Raw genomic sequence first — 16,868 nt, 5'->3', positions numbered from 1 at the left:
GTGTACGTTATGTTCAGTGTATTCATTTCTTCTGTTGATTAACTCCAGCCAGGGTGAGTTCGAAGAGCCCGCTCTGCTACAAGTAGACTTGCTGCTGAGCAGCCTATTAGCCCATCGTTCCCGGGAGAATATAAGTGGATCTATCGAACAATTGTGTACAGCTTGAAGTTTTAACCATCCCACGTTAGGGAAGGTGAAGAGTAATACAGGTGTATAGCATTGCGTATCCTGCTTTGTTCATGTTTTGTGGGGGTTCTGTCTCTAGCTTCATAGCTGTGTACTTGGCTATCCTGGCAATTTTTTTCATTCCAAAATTAACATGAGTAGCCTTGACTTTGTTCCACCCTGAAGGTAACTGTTTATTACGGTCAGCATTTAAATCCCCCAAGTATTAGGAGCAATCACACTATAGCTTAATTTATTTTCCAGCAAATTAACAGCCCTACAAGGTAATGGAAACAGAAATGAAGATAAATTTGTTTTAACATAATGAGACAAAGGGAATTCAGGTAAGAATTGGATCCTATATTAAAACTTGGGAGCAAATTTGAAACTCTCCCTGGAGTCATCTTAAATAAGCTTGTGTCTACATTTTAGCTTTAGATATCCCAAGGAAGACCACGTGTAATCAGAAAAGACAGTCATCCTTATCAGTATATAGTATTCACTCCCAGCTAGTGAAGGATTTTACTTCTTAGAAACTTGTGACAACAGGCATACAGTATAGCGACGCTTCTAGAAGATTAATTTATTTGCGTAATTTTACTTGCATAGTGTAGGAGTGATAGCTTCTCTCTAACTTAGAAAACTAAGTGGGTTTATTTAGCATTACTGAGTTAACACATCTTTTAACAGGTTCTGGGAAGCAGTATCCGGTGTTACTGTGATTTCAAGAGTGATGCGGAAGCTCAGTATTTAACCATGCGAGAAGTGAGGGGAACGGAGAATTTTTATTGGCAACACATTTAGGATGCACACAGATACATACTGGCTTTTTTTATCCCCCTAGAAATTAGCTTGAGAAATGACTATATTCAAGCCCAAAGACTATAGGAGTCTAGCACTTATTTCTGCATTACAGCTGGCATGTGGTATGCCAAGCTCTCCTTTTAAAGGGAGAAGTATAAAAGTAGTTTAGCCTAAAAAAATGGCTTGAATTTAAAATGGGCACAATGGTTTTAATAGTGGGTACTTCCATTAGTGTTTCCCATTCAAAAACGTTTGTGGTTAGTGCTTGCTCTTGTAATTATTACTGCTTTGCCTGTAATATGTAATTGTGGAATAAATTTGTTTTTATTGAACACTTACTTATTGTAAACGTGGAATATTAAGCTAAAATGCAGTTGCCGTAAAAATGTAAGCTGCTATATATGGTAACTTCCCACAGCGTGTTTTCCTTAGGCAGGGCTTTTCGCATGAAACAAACCCTCAGCAGGGCTTATGGGCAGAAACAAGTTATATTTGTTCATCTGATGAACCGTGATTTTGTTGAGGTGTCAGTTATTCTAGTTATGCTGCTTCTACTTTCCCTTTCCAGGTTCTGTTGAGGTTACTGGGATTTTTTTAGGGACCAGGGCTTAGATGTGTATTAGTTAAGGTCTGTCTAGTGGTATTTGTGCCCTGTGATTCGTATTGTTGGCTGGAGATGTTTTCTGCTGTATCAGTTTCTCTGTTCTATAGGAATTACAGCAGTAAAGGCTGGTGCCCGCTACTGATACTGTAAAATACTTTTTAAAAGCAAGGATTAGTCCGTGGAATGGAAGGAGGCAGGAAGAGTTCAAGGTGTCAAACATGGAAAGAGTGTGTGGTGTCCTGCACGTTGTTCAGGCCAGCTGGCAGAGATGCTCTGGCCGCTGTACGCGCAGACACTGGGATGCGCCTGAATAACTGCAACCTTGGGATGATGCATCTTCTAAGAAAAGCAGGTGCCCGGCTGGGGAGGGCGCGGGTGCCGAGCGGTGCGGGGTCACGCTGGATGGCCAAGCTCACAGTTGTCCTCAAGCCTGGGGTCCGAAAATGAAGGGTGACAAATTTTGGGATGTTTCTGAAGCTCTTTCCTTTCCTTGCAATTTTAGGCACTGAGCAAGTATTTTGACCCTGTGCTCATGTAAAATTCATTTTTCACCATTTTTATTAATTAATCAGGATCAGGTTTCTTACGTAAGCCTTTGATGAAACGTTAATTTTCTCACTTAAAAGCATCACTATGGCCTTTGACCGTAGAGTAAGAGCATGCCCTTCCCGAAGATGCAGTATAGCGTGCGTATTGCTCAGACTTCCTTATAAATCACGATCTCATCAAGAGTCTTGTTTGGCAGCAGTTGCAGCAAGGTTAATATTCTGTGCCTTTTGTAGGCAGAGATCTCTTGATGGTCTGCAAAAGCATCAGATCAATAATCGTCGTGAATGTTACTCCAAACCACAAGTTTGCAAAAAATTGCTGTAGAATTTGACAAAGTCAACATTCATATTCAGAGGTCTGGGCGTTCCTTCTATCGAGAGCACTTGAGTTTAATTTAAAACAGATCTAATCACTAATGGGTGATGTGAGTTGAACAGAGACTTTCTGCAAAGATACTGTGTTGTTCGGCACTCAAAGTGATCTGTGAGCGTAGGAGGTGATGTTTCAAGTTGAAAGGTAATCTTTGTGTAAACTTTCAGATTATTTTTTTTTTCTCCCCAGCATTAAAATAGGTATTCATGAGTATTTGTCCCTTCTGTTGTTTTTTAGCCAGCCGTGAGCATTCTGACTTCGGCTGAAAGCTATTTTCTGTCTGTCAGTAAGTGGAAGAAAATTTAGATGGGAGTTGCATTCCCATCTTTTGCACAAATTGGCAGGTTTTAACTGAACCTGGTGTTCACTCATACTCGGACACATAGCAAAGATAAATGATCTTACACACGTTTTTATGAGAAACCAATTTTGATTTAAATTAGCAGTAATTCAGGAAGACCGTGTGCATCTTCTGAATACGCAATCCTCTTGTACCGGTGATAACTGAGAAGAGAAATATTGCCAGATGTTACAGGTATTATATGCCTGGAGTCTTCCCTTCTATTATTTCAAGTGTTTCTTGGTAAAAAGCCCCATTAAAGGGCGCAGCGGTAACTCCATTCACTGCCTTTTGGGAAGGAGAGGAGCGATCAGGTCATTGATCCGTTTTCCAGGACCTGTATTAAAACTGATCAGGTCTTGGGCCAGACGAGGCTTCCCTAAATGCATCTATTGTGCGAGGCAGAGGTACCTTTGTATTTTCAGTTTTAATAGGTGTGGGGCTAGATGAGGCAGTCTTACCTTGTGTCTTGAACTTCTTGTAAGGAGTATTTTCCCCCCAGGCCTCTGCCTTTCTTGTCTTTATACTTGAATTAAGCTGTGCTAATGAGATTTTAGAGACCCGGCTGCCCCCGTCGAAGCAGCCTGGGCACTGCACAAGGAGTTGACATGTGATGAACAGCCCTTTGAACCAAGGAAAGACAACTCTGTCAGAGCAGTTACTCTGGCAACAGTATTTCTAATGGTGATTAGCTCCCAAACGGAGCACAAAGAGGAGCCGGGTTCATTACGGAGGCACAGCTCTGGGTTTCGGGGAGAGGAGGTGACCCGCTCTTCCTCCTGCAAGTGGATTTAGTCCTCTGGTACTCAGCCCCACGCTGTCGAGGGCAGAATAGGAGAACTTTGCAGGGGGAAATTAGTGCACGGGTAACTTATTTCTATGTGCAAATGGGAGCGGTGGCGGTTTGCAAGGCAGAGCTGCTGTGCTGGAGTGCCGAAACCTTGCTTGGCAGCTCAGAGACCGCCGGAACGCTGAGTTTTCCTCCCTAGTGCCACCGTCCTTCCAAGAAACAACCCAGACAGAAGTTAGTAGTAGGGGCTGCTTCCCAACGAGTGCTTTGACTAACAAAAAAGTAGCGTTACAGATGAAAGTGGCAGGGGGTGGGAAGGTTAATTTTGTTTTGGCGAGCTAGGTCAGGCATGGAAGGAGAGGCATTCAAGTCAAGAGCTTTCTCTCCAAACTTGGACGTTTTATTCATCTTTCAGACTGGGAATTTCACATGCTTTTAATTAACAAGGCCTTAAAGCAAAATATAGCTTCTAGTCATTCTGGCTTGTGAAATTAAGTTTAAATGTATTAGAAGTTAGCATCAGTCTTCCCCAAAGACCAAATATTTGCTAAACGTCGATTCTTCTGGTTTACGACTCTAAATATCCTTGGCATACCCCTGTGTATTTGCAGAAGAGTTCTTGACTTTGCAAATAAACTTTGTTTAGCTTTTCATACTACAGATAGATGGTTACAATAAGAATCTCTCAGAAATTGATAGCTTAATTGAATATATAAAAGTAAAGAGAATGCAATTGATTTTTAAAGGTAGTTGAAATGCTTGTCGCTATCTTGATTATTTTTTATATCCGCCACGTAGATTAAGTCGGTATTCATCTGTTTTAGAGAAAGACCTTAGCAAGTATATTCACATTAAATTCAAAAGGACTGAATCATCTTTTGGATGAGGTGGAACCTGAAAGCTATGGGGCAAAAATATTTCTGCTTTCTTGTGTTCTCTATTCACATTTCTAGAAGAACATTTGTTTTAATTGTATAACTTTCTCTGGACTGACATTTCAATTACAGACACTTCGATATTAATCTGAAGGTTTTTGACTCGGAATAGTCTTAAATTGGTTAATGGCATCCACTAGTTGGCCTCTCTCAACAGCAAAATGATATTTACCTATGGTCAGAGCTTACATCCAGCATTCTTGAAAAGCAATATTTCTCGCTGTATGTTTTTCAGCAGAGATCCCACCTACCCACTCAGCTGCCTAAACTGCGGTAGTGGTGGTACTGCCTTTTGGAAAAAAATAATTCGCATTTGTGGACATATTCTAATCTAGGAATACTCTGACAAAGTTGCTCATACGTCCAGTGTGAACCTGTGTATAGTTGTAGTTTCGGAAATAAAATATGTTCGTTTAAGGATTTTTCCTACTGCTCCTAAACGACTAATGAGTCGTCGCTTTGCATCCTAACAAAGATGTAGTAACAGAAACGGGTTTGGGGGCTGAACGAGCGATATGGCATGGCTGTCCTCTCGATCTGGTGTTAGTCCTTGTAATTATGGTGTATTTCTCTCTTGCTACACAACCATTTAACTGTGTTTTTTTTCCTCCTTAACTACTGTGTCTGAAGATGTCAGCAGCGGGAGTCACCAGATCTGTGGGGTTTTCAGTGCCAGCCATTTTAAGTTTTGTGTATTTCAGGGCTTTCTTCTCGGAAACAGAAGATGTGGAAAATGTGAATTTGCAGCAGCACTGCTGAGGAGATGTGTGCTGAACCCCTTTTATTGACTTCTGATGGGCAAGATTTAGGTTTCATCTCTTCTCTCAAGGTAGCTTTAGAAAGAGCACAGTAGGTCTTTTGACAGTCCAGCGATTGCCCCACAGATGATCAGTCACGTCTTTCATATGTTGCAAACTTTGAAGGGTCAGGGTACTCCTTTAGGTACTTCTGAAGCTCGTATCACCATCGTATCCAAGGGCAAGTAGCCCTGAGCACTTGAATATTGAATGCGATCTAATTATGGAGTGATGGCTATGCGACTGCAATGAAAGAAGCAAAAACTGTTTGGTGTCTCAAAGGAGAGCCGGTTGCCTAATGAAGAGCGGGGAGAGGCGGGAGGAATCGTGCTCCGGGAGGGGATATTGGACTGGTTGCTGAAACGGAGGGGGAATTGGGAAGGTTTGGCAGCTCAGAAGGGGATTTCCGTTAGGGGGCACATCGTTTTTCTAACAGACGGAAGAGATAAGAAATTTGAGGGTAAGAACGGCCTATTCTAGGATTTGTAGCACAATTTTAAGGAGGTAGTGTTAGATCTTCTGCTGCAATTTTACTGTTTTTACAACGCGCAGAATAAATTACCCTTTGTGCTGCTTTGGGAAAGGTTTAGTTCCTAGCTGCTTTGTGGATTACTCTTCAAAATTCTAGTTAACATGCTAATCCGTGTATTTCTAGAGTAACAGTTTTTGCCTTTTTTTTTTCCCTCTTTAAAATTTATTTATTTTTTTAGGTTCTGCTTTTGTAGTACTTAGTTAGCATTCAGGTTGTGCGTTTGAGTAGGTGAGTTCAGACTCTTCAGATTTTTTGCCTCGTGTCTTCCGAGAGTGATAATTTGGCCAGATTGAATGACGTATGTTAACGTGATGCTACAAGCACACCGATATTCAGATTGAAGGAAGGAGGTAAATATTTTCCTTGACTAATTACCTCTTCAATGTGAGTGTGGAAGCTTTTGCTGAAAAGGTAGTTTTCGTTCATGTGTGGTTTTAATTCAGTTTTGGTCTTAATTTAGGTCTTTACCACATATGATGAAGACAAATCCGTGTGCATATGTTAAAATCTGACCTTCGGTTTGCTCTCTGCATTCACTAATGCGTGTTAAAATATTTTAATATATGGCTTTCCAGGCTCCAGATCAATAAACCAATGGGTCTGAAATGACAGAGTGCTACGATATTCCTCTGTAATTTAAACATGATTAGCTGATGAAGGTTATGATCAATATGCCAGGGAAAGATAAATTAATTGATACCATCCTTTCAGGATGATAAGAGGCCTATTGGAGGTGGGATGTAACTAATGAAGCTGCTTCTTCATATATAGGAGCCATTTTTTATACAATGTATTCTCACTAAATCATGGTTATGCCATCATTCATTTACATGAAAAACATAAGCCACAGACCAGGTTGTTATTAAAATTCCATTCATTTGAGGAGAAATTGTATGCTTACTCTGCTGCAGTCTCTCTGCCTGTGTTATAATGTATTGAGGAAAAAATAATCTTGGAATTTACATAAAATCTTTTTATATTTTCTGAATAAGACAGACTGAATGCTGTTAGTCCGATTATTACAAGTTTCTGTGTGACTTTTTACGTAGATGCCGATAATTGTTGCCGTTCTGCCTCACTGGTTTTGGTAGACACGGTGCAAGTGACGGCAGACTCCTTCGCACAAGTTGCATGAAGTGCTTCACTTCATGAAGATTACTGCATGCAAGGAAGCTAAATTTAATTAGTGGTATTTTTGATTAGCCACTCTGCTAGTCTCTGTTTCTGAAAACTGCAATTTTGTTTACTTTTTAGTTTGTGACCCAAAAGGTAGGCAACAAATGTAGTGTAAAGGATTTTATTTTTAGGTATTTATGACCTAAAAAGAGCTGTCTCCAAAGCTGAACAGCGGAATGAACTGAAATTCCAGTGTATCACTGAACAAATGTCTGAAATAGTTTGACTTTTTGAAATGGAAAATATACAGGAGAGGTGTGGAGGGTGCTGCGTTTCAGATCAGCTCTGTTTCTGTTTTTTATTTTGAGTCTGCTAAGCTGCATGTAGAGATGTTAATGACTCTGATCCCTGCCTCTGTTTCCTAAGTGCCACTTTTCTTCACTCTCTGATGTAGGACACCTTCCAGGGTCATACCAGTAAATAGCACTGAGATGCACTTGAACTAGATTGTTAGTCAAGTGTGGTTTATATTTATCTTCTCTCTGCCAGGAGAACATCCCAAAGAAGAATGGAAAATGTGTACTACCATAAACTTTGTTAATGTGATATTACAAGCACAGACTTGTTACAGCATCCTTGGTATTGTTTTTTGTAATTTGCACACCTGACTTTTCCCCTTCTACTTGGATGCTTCTCTGGTGGAGGGAGAGTTCCAGGGTGATTTCATCCATGTGGAGAACAGAGCTGGAGTCTCACGTGGAGCTTATTGTGGAACACCAGCATCTGTCACCTTAATTGGATATATTACAATGAATTTTTGGAGCAAGCTTTGGCAATGGAAACCCCTGTTTTGTGTTTTGTGCGTTCTTGTATTTTCGATGTGCCATGTTTTCCAGTGCTTAGCTTACCTGCCTCTATGTTTTGTTTTTCTTTAGTTGCTCAGAAGATCGTTGCAACAAGGAAGAAACAGCAACTGTCGATTGGACCCTGCAAATCTCTACCAAACTCTCCGAGCCACTCATCCGTGTGTTCTGCCCAGGTTTCTGCCGTACATATCAGCCAGGTACAGACTACAATGAATGCTTGCTTGAAAAAGGAACGGATAGGTTGCTTTTCATCTAATGTGTTTAATGCCAGTGCTCTTTTTGCAGCATGATAGGTAGTTGGCATTTTTTGAAAGGTATCAGTGATCTGTAGTTTGAAGCAAATTTTTTTTCTTTTTCATTGGCTTGACTTTGTTTCAAGAAACTGCTGCAGTAAAATAGTTTGGCTATAAAAGCATCTTTGATCATACTGATTTATGCCCAGCAGCCTGCTGTTCTAAGTAGATCAATTGTTACGATAGCGGGATTTGCTGTACTGTGTTTTAAAATTACCTCACTGTGTTTTTGGTTATTGTTCTCATTCAGTTGTGTGCTGAGCGATAATAGCTGGTGTATCTCAGTGGTTAGCATGCTAGAATTTTACATTTGTGAGCACTGCGCGCAGTTGTAATTGCCTGTCTCTGTTATGCTCAATTGAAATGATTCCCATTAATGACATAGCCATATATGTTGCTATTGACTTGTAGATACTGTGTGTAAAAATAAAACACTACCTTAATGTATGGCAGGAAAGGCTGGTGGCCTTGATGGTATTTTTGGAAACACGGTTAATACCAGCATTTCCTAACTTACACTTTTTTTTACCCACATACATTAATACACTCTCCTTTATTTCCCTTGTGATACCCTTCCTCGGTATCTTTGTTTTGTAGTGCCAAGTGGTAATCTTTGCATACATTCACAGTTAGGATGCATATAAGCTCTGTCATTCAGATCCAAGACCTCTGCAGCCAGGCAGATAGTGGTCTGGCTCTGTGCTCTCACTCTTGGCAGATGGACATACAGGACCGTCACATTGACCCTGACAATCTGTGGCCAGAACTGTGGCCTAATTTCCACTATAGCAGTCTGAATAATCTGATAACCACCAGCTTTCCTGGTGTGTTTTTCAGTTTAAACTCAATAACGTGCCAATAATGTCTTCCTAAGGTTACGTTGCAGTCTTGAGCCACCCGTGTGAGGTTTTGTTTTATCTATGGACCTTTCTCCCACACTGAGAATGTCTGCTTTTCGGTAGAAAGCAGTGTAGTGAAGAAGTGTTCTGTCTTTGGGGGAAAGTTTGTTGTTGGTGGTGGCTTTTTTTCTTCCATTTGACATGTTCTGAAAGCCCTCTGGTTAGATTTATACCACAGGATGAAGGCTGTAGTTCTTTGCTCATAGTGAACGGCTCTTTCTATGCCCTAGACAAAACTTCCACCATTGGGTTAACTCTAAAGATGCAGATACCAGTTTGATCTTAGAGTTCTTTGCTGTGGGATGTTCTGCCTTGAGCTGGGCCCAGATACCAACCTCAGATTGTGACTCTTACTTCTGCTGATTACACCAAAAGAAAATGCTGAAGTTCAGATCCCCTTTTCTAAAGCAGGTGCTAAGGTCCATGACTCTTCTGATGAAGTACAAGTTCCTCATATGGAAGAGGTTCTCCCCTTTCTTGTCGTATGTGACATTCATCAAGTTTCCTCAGCTACTCTCTCTCTGACCAGGTTGTTGCCATAAGTGCTTGGAACTGACCTTCTGTATGAAAAGTTTTTCTTCCAAACAGTTTCCTCCAGGCAGTTGTGTATGTTCATTCTTTTAGAGGGGAATTATGCTGTCTGTAGGGGCTACCTGAGACCCATCCTATTCAGTGATGAAAGAGGAAACGTGCTGTCACAGAAATGTGGAGAACAAATAGCACCATTTCCAGTACTGATCTTACTCATGGATCCAAGAATGATCTAGTTTACTCAGTCTCTTGATGAATATATAGTTTTTTAAGACTTTCTAAGGAGGATAGACACGCGGCAGCTCTAAACGGGTGGTCCCGGAGCGCAGCGGCCGGCCGCTGCGCACCCAGCACGCGGGTAGCCTACGTGGGTCACCCAGGGCGGCACCGCAGTGCGAGCGAACGAACAAGGAGCAGCATTTCGTACGGTGGGTCACTGGAAGCCTTGAGTCTAAGGTAAGCAGAAGCTGGGCAACCACAAGCAGAGGAACATCGACGTGCAAGGGCACCGGCTCAGGGCGCGAGGGAAGCAAACAGCAGAGATCCTCCATCTCCCGGCACGAGAAAAGAACATGGCCGCAAAACAGTCAAAAGCTTCTGCGAGGAAGAACGTGGGAACTCAGACTGAGCTCCTCTGCAAGCATGTAGCTGTGCAGGTCTCGGGCTGTAATGAATGCCTGAGTCTGGCACTGCTCCCACAGGGTTCCAGAGACACTGTGTGCATACGGTGCGATCAAGTAAATGATCTGCTCAGGAAGGTGGTTGAACTGAAGGAAGAGGTAGAAAGGTTAAGAAGTATTAGGAACTGTGAAAACGAAATAGATTGATGGAGCCATACCCTGAGGCAAAGGCAGCAGGAAGAGGCTCTATCAGAAGTGGATGACCCACTTCCCTCCTGTCACCAGGCAGAAGGAGAGGACTCAAGGGATAAGGGGGAGTGGTGTCAGATCCCTCCTCGGAGAGGTAAGCGAAACCTCTCACGGCCCCCCTCACCATCCCAACTGCCCTTACGTAATAGGTATGAGGCTCTGGAAATTGAGGACCAGGCGATTGAGGATGGAGAAGCTGATCCATCCAGTGAAATGCACAGTGCTCGTCACTCACCCCCACGCCTCAGGACGTCCTCAACAAAGAAAGAAAGAAGGGTTATTGTAGTAGGTGACTCCCTTCTGAGAGGAACAGAGGGTCCTATCTGTAGACCGGACCCATCCCACAGGGAAGTCAGCTGCCTCCCTGGGGCCAGAATTAAGGACATACGGAGGAAACTCCCTTCCCTGGTCCAGTCATCAGATTACTATCCGCTACTGATATTTCAGGTAGGCAGTGACGAAGTAGGTACCAGAAGTCTGAGGGCAATGAAGAATGACTTTAGGGCCCTGGGACGGCTGGTTAAGGGATCGGGAGCACAAATAGTGTTCTCCTCTATCCCACCATTTGCAGGGGTAGACGAGGGGATAAATAGGAGGAGCCAGCAAATTAACTCCTGGCTCCGCGACTGGTGCGTCCGGCAGGACTTTGGCTTTTTTGAACATGGGCTGATCTACAGGAAACCAGGCATGCTGGCATCAGGCGGGGGAAGCCTAACCCGAAGGGGAAGAAAGAGACTGGGACAAGAATTAGCAGGGCTTATCCATAAGGCTTTAAACTAGGTTTGATGGGGGATGGGGACGAAACCAGGATCACAAAAGTGGTGTCTGGGAGCAACATAGCAGTGCTCATGGGTATAAGTGATAGCAAGGTCTTGCAGCCTGTCTCAGCGATGGTGGGGGATAGTGAATTGTGTGGCAGCATAGACACAAGGAGTAGTGATAATTTAGTAACTACAGTAGTGTCCGAGAATGATCAGGTGCAAATCAGGGCCTGTCCCCCCAAGAAAGTGGTAGGACAATTAACCCAACTGAAGTGCATCTACACTAATGCACGCAGCATGGGGAATAAGCAGGACGAGCTGGAGGCCATCGTGCAGCAGGGAAACTATGATGTGGTTGCCATCACGGAAACGTGGTGGGAAGACACACACAAGTGGAGTGCTGTAATTGATGGCTACCAGCTTTTCAGAAGGGATAGGCAAGGGAAGAGAGGTGGTGGGGTGGCCCTCTATGTTAGGGGCGGTTTTGAATGTCTGGAACTCAACACTGTAAATGACAGTGTTGAGTGTGTATGGATAAAAATCAAGGGGAAGGCCAACAAGGCAGATATCGTGATGGGAGTTTGTTATAGACCCCCTAATCAAGATGTAGAAACTGATGAAGTATTCTATAAGCGGCTGGCAGAGGTCTCGCGATCATCTGCCCTTGTTCTTGTGGGGGATTTCAACTTCCCGCATGTCCGCTGGGAATACTACACAGCAGAGAGGGAACAGTCCTGGAGGTTCCTGGAGTGTGTGGAAGACAACTTCCTAACACAGCTGGTGAAGGAACCTACTAGGGGAAGTGCCCTACTGGACCTACTGTTTGTTAACAGAGAAGGTCTTGTGGGGGATGTAAAGGTTGGAGGTCATCTTGGGCAGAGTGACCATGAAATGATAGAGTTTTCAATTCTTGGTGAAGGGAGGCGGGGAGCCAGCAGAACTGCCACCTTGGATTTCCGAAGGGCAGACTTTAGCCTGTTTAGGAGCATGGTTGAGAGTGTCCCTTGGGAGGCAGTTTTGAAGAGCAAAGGTGCCCAGGAAAGCTGGTCATACTTCAAGCAGGTGCTCTTAGAAGCACAGGTGAAGGCCATCCCCATGTCCCGAAAGACGAGCCGACGGGGAAGAAGGCCAGCCTGGCTAAATAGAGAGCTTTGGCTGGACCTCAGGAAAAAAAGGAAGGCTTACGTTCTCTGGAAAAGGGGCTTAGCAACTTATGAGGATTATCAAGATATAACAAAGCTATGCAGGGGGAAGATTAGAAGGGCCAAAGCTCAATCAGAACTCAGCTTGGCCACTGCAGTTAAAGATAACAAGAAGAGATTTTTCCAGTATATCAACAGAAAAAGGAAAACTAGGGAAAATATAGGTCCACTGATGAATGAGACGGGTGCCCTAGTGGTGGAAGACACAGAGAAGGCAGAGTTACTGAATGCCTTCTTTTCTTCGGTCTTCACTGATAAAGCCGTCCCTCACACATCCCATACCCTGGAGGCAAGGGGGAAGGTCTGGAGAGAGGAAGATTTTCCCTTAGTTGAGGAGGACCGGGTCAGAGACCACTTGGCCAAGCTGGACATTCATAAATCCATGGGCCCTGACGGGATGCACCCGCGAGTGCTGAGAGAGCTGGCAGATGTTATCGCTAGACCACTCTCCATTGTCTTTGCAAGGTCATGGGGAACAGGAGAGGTGCCTGAGGACTGGAGGAAGGCTAACGTCACTCCAATCTTCAAAAAAGGCAAGAAGGAGGACCCAGGGAACTACAGGCCGGTTAGTCTCACCTCTGTCCCTGGGAAGGTAATGGAGCGACTCATTCTGGATGTCGTCTCCAAACACATAGAAGAACAGGAAGTTATTGGAAGTGGTCAGCATGGATTTACCAAGGGCAAATCATGCCTGACCAATCTGATAGCTTTCTATGATGTTATAACGGGTTGGCTGGATGAGGGGAGAGCTGTAGATGTCATCTACCTTGACCTTAGCAAGGCTTTTGACACTGTCTCCCATAACACCCTCATTAGGAAGCTGAGGAAGTATGGGCTAGACGAGGTGACAGTGAGGTGGATCGAGAGCTGGCTGAGTGACAGAACCCAGAGGGTTGTGATCAGCGGCACAGAGTCCAGTTGGAGGCCTGTAACGAGTGGTGTCCCTCAGGGGTCAATACTTGGACCAATTTTGTTCAATATATTCATTAATGACCTAGATGAGGGGACAGAGTGTATCCTCAGCAAGTTTGCTGATGATACCAAGCTGGGAGGGGTGGCCGACACTCCAGAGGGCCGTGCTGCCATCCAGCGTGACCTGGACAGGCTGGAGAGCTGGGCAGAGAAGAACCTAATGAGGTTCAACAAAAGCAAGTGTAGGGTCCTGCACCTGGGAAGGAAGAATGCCAAACACCAGTATAGGTTAGGGGCGGACATGCTGAGAAGCAGCTCTGAGGAGAAGGACCTGGGGGTCCTGGTAGACAGCAAATTATCCATGAGCCAGCAGTGTGCCCTTGTTGCCAAGAAGGCCAATGGCATCCTGGGCTGCATAGGGAAGACTGTGGCCAGTAGGTCGAGGGAGGTCATTCTTCCCCTCTACTCTGCACTGGTGAGGCCACAACTGGAGTACTGTGTCCAGTTCTGGGCTCCCCAGTTCAAGAGGGACAGGGAACTACTGGAGCGAGTCCAGCGAAGGGCAACCAAGATGATTGTGGGACTGGAGCACCTCCCTTATGAGGAAAGGCTGAAAGAGCTGGGACTCTTTAGCCTGGAGAAGAGAAGGTTGAGGGGGGACCTGATTAATGTTTACAAGTACCTAAAGGGTGGGTTTAAGGAGGACGGAGCCAGGCTCTTTTCAATGGTTCCCAGCGACAGGACAAGGGGCAATGGGCGCAAGCTAGAACATAGGAAGTTCCGTTCAAATACACGGAAAAACTTCTTTACGGTGAGGGTGACAGAGCACTGGAACAGGCTGTCCAGGGAGGTTGTGGAGTCCCCTTCTCTGGAGATTTTCAAGACCTGCCTGGATGCAGCCCTGAGGGATGTGCTTTAGGCAACCCTGCTCTAGCAGGGGAGTTGGACTAGATGATCTCTAGAGGTCCCTTCCAACTCTGAAGATTCCGTGATTCCGTGATAGATGGTGCTTTGCACAACCCAGTCTTAGCCAGCTGCATCTCTGTTCTGCATTGTCTTAAAGCAGTTGAGGTCACCCTTCTTGTTAATGAAGCTTGTTTGATTAAAAAACATCAAACGTCTAGGTTCTCACCAGTTTCCTGCACAAGTCCAGTTTGTAAGCCAGCAACAAATACTGAATTCGAGACCAGTACTTCACCTACACAGCAAACTTCTTGCCAGTGATAAGGACTGTTTAGGAAAATCAAGACCAAGGTAGCTTTTCTGATAAGGATCCTTACAGTCTGTTTCAGTAAACGTGAAATAATGTTCTTTCTTTACCAGCTGGCATAATTATCTAACGGGGCAATTGCAATAGCAGTCAAAGATGTCTGTTTTCCGAGACTGATGTCATGCCTAAGAGTATAGGCCATAAATCTGTTTCATGTCTTATCGCCTTTGTGCTACACTTAAAGGCAGTATGACCTTGTTTAAGGAAAGGAAGCTGAATCCTTATCCTAGACTTAAAAGAACTTTGCAACTGCAATTCCAAGTTTAAGATGATCTGGGGGAAGATTTACCATCTCTGATCTTGGCTGGAAGACTGGCTGGTGTCTTGCCCTTTAGAACATCTCTTTTGACATAATGATGTTTCATTGAAGATTTCCTCCACGAATCAAAAATGTTGTTATTACAGTGCCCTGCCACTTGCATTCTCTACAGGAGTGAAAGCCTTCAGAAGTAGTGGTTACACAGATCACTTCAGAGAGAGTGAGATATTGTTCCTTCTCTGGTTGGACCACTGGTGATCTAACTCCTGCAAACTCTTCAGATGACTCTGCAGTCAAGAGCTTAGGCTTTAGAGAAAGGAAAAAAGAAACAAAGAAAAGTGTCACCTTACCCAGTCTAGTCCTTAGCATACCTTGGGGGAAATTCTACGTCTTAATACCAACAAGGGCTTCTCCACCCGGTAGTTTCAGTATTCAAACAGTGAAAGACTTGTTTGTGTGTTTGCGTGCATACCTGTACTCATGTCCAGTCATCCTAGGTGGCGAACACCTAGGTAACGTCCCCGTCTAGAAAATGCTTTCAGATATGTCTACACTCCACTCATGCACTTACGTATTTCCAGAGACCTGGTTCACAGAATGAGATGCTTCCTATTCCAATGACGAAATCCACTTGTGTTTGCAGCAGGTGCTCCTTCTGTGTTCCTTCTCTGACTTTTTGTTTATAATACAAGTATGCCAGTCGAGGTGAGGGTTTTACTTGGAAACCTTTGAATAGCCAGAGTCAATAACCCTTGCTGCAAGTACTTCACAGACATATGTTGGCTTTCAGGGCAGCACAGAATGCATGCAAAGAATTTTATTCTCAAACCCAAGGATATCATTCAGAATTCATGATGGACAGAACAATTGTATAACGTGTCAACAAGAAGGATGGTGCAATATTGCTTGTATTCTGCTAGGAAAGAATTGATCTGTCTGATGCATTGAGAAGTACTTCAGTCAGCAGATCACCTTCTGGTTTTTCTGAATGCTTCAAGAGAGTAGACTGGGTTGTTTTGAGAGGAAGAAGTGATGTTTAGTGTATTGAAGGCCTCTTACCGGCCACAGGGTATCTCAGGATAGGTCTTTTTACTTTGGCCATCAACAAGAAATGCACACTGAGGGGATTACGGACCAGTATCTTGCGTCCTCCCCATCTCTACGCCACCTTTCCTTTCCCTCTACCCCACCTCTTGCCAGTCTTTCTACACATGATATGCTTGTAGACCATGCTGAATCTTATTTCAAAAGAGCATGAGTTTCCCTTACATCACAAAACCATATAGGCATTCCCTTTCCCTACTCGTTCGTGCACTGATGGAATTTGCTTGTCCTTTCCATCTGGCATACCAGGAAGGCATTTTTGCGATACAGTTTAAGATACTTAAGCTACATGAATAGTGCTAATATCCAGCAGTTCCAAAGGGCTCTTTTCTCTGCCCTGACTCTGGAAGGGGGGATCATCTTGTTCTGAAAACCATGGGGCTGCTCAGGTGGGCACCACCTCTGGTCCTCAGTACATTCCACCCGAGCTCGAGATGCATCAGAAGTCCGTGTGAAATAGCCCTGTACTGGATAGCCTGTTGGGTAGCTACCTGGAGGTGTGTCTGTTTTTAAGTTTACGCGGTTGTGAAAACATCTGAAAATCACGTGGCACAATACCCGTAGTTGCTGTTTGTGTGAAAGACTTTGGGCCCCTCTTCAGACAAATTGTTGATGTGGAGGTGGCAGCTCGGGGTCCCCAGCAGTGTGAGCTTACTTGTGGACTCCAGTTTTGAAGGCAAAATGAAAAGCTTATTTACCAGTGACTACACTTCCTTGAAGTCTATAGTCTGCATGTATTTCCACACTTGCTCTCTCTCCTGGAATTCAGCTGTGACAGGGGATTGAGATGGCACCGTGTCCTTGCCGTGCGTGCCTGCGCTTTTCTATGTCTACCTGTACTACATGTACTCCACCGTGACAGAGAGGCCTTAGACACCACACCTTCCGTGCTCTGAGT

At 44.1% G+C, this 16,868-nt stretch overlaps 1 protein-coding gene across 5 annotated transcripts in view; it reads left to right on the top strand.

The window, feature by feature from the left end:
• Positions 1-16,868, top strand: part of AGAP1 (ArfGAP with GTPase domain, ankyrin repeat and PH domain 1) — a 380,161-nt gene that overhangs the window by 158,244 nt on the left and 205,049 nt on the right. For all 5 annotated transcript variants that reach the window (XM_054209386.1, XM_054209385.1, XM_054209383.1 and 2 more), the window contains exon 7: positions 7,940-8,067. In XM_054209386.1, the coding sequence (XP_054065361.1) occupies positions 7,940-8,067 (128 nt within the window). The remainder of the gene's footprint in view (positions 1-7,939; positions 8,068-16,868) is intronic.

This window comes from Rissa tridactyla, chromosome 7, assembly GCF_028500815.1.
Source record: "Rissa tridactyla isolate bRisTri1 chromosome 7, bRisTri1.patW.cur.20221130, whole genome shotgun sequence".
NCBI lineage: Eukaryota > Metazoa > Chordata > Aves > Charadriiformes > Laridae > Rissa > Rissa tridactyla.
This window is presented reverse-complemented; position numbering and strand designations above follow the sequence as displayed.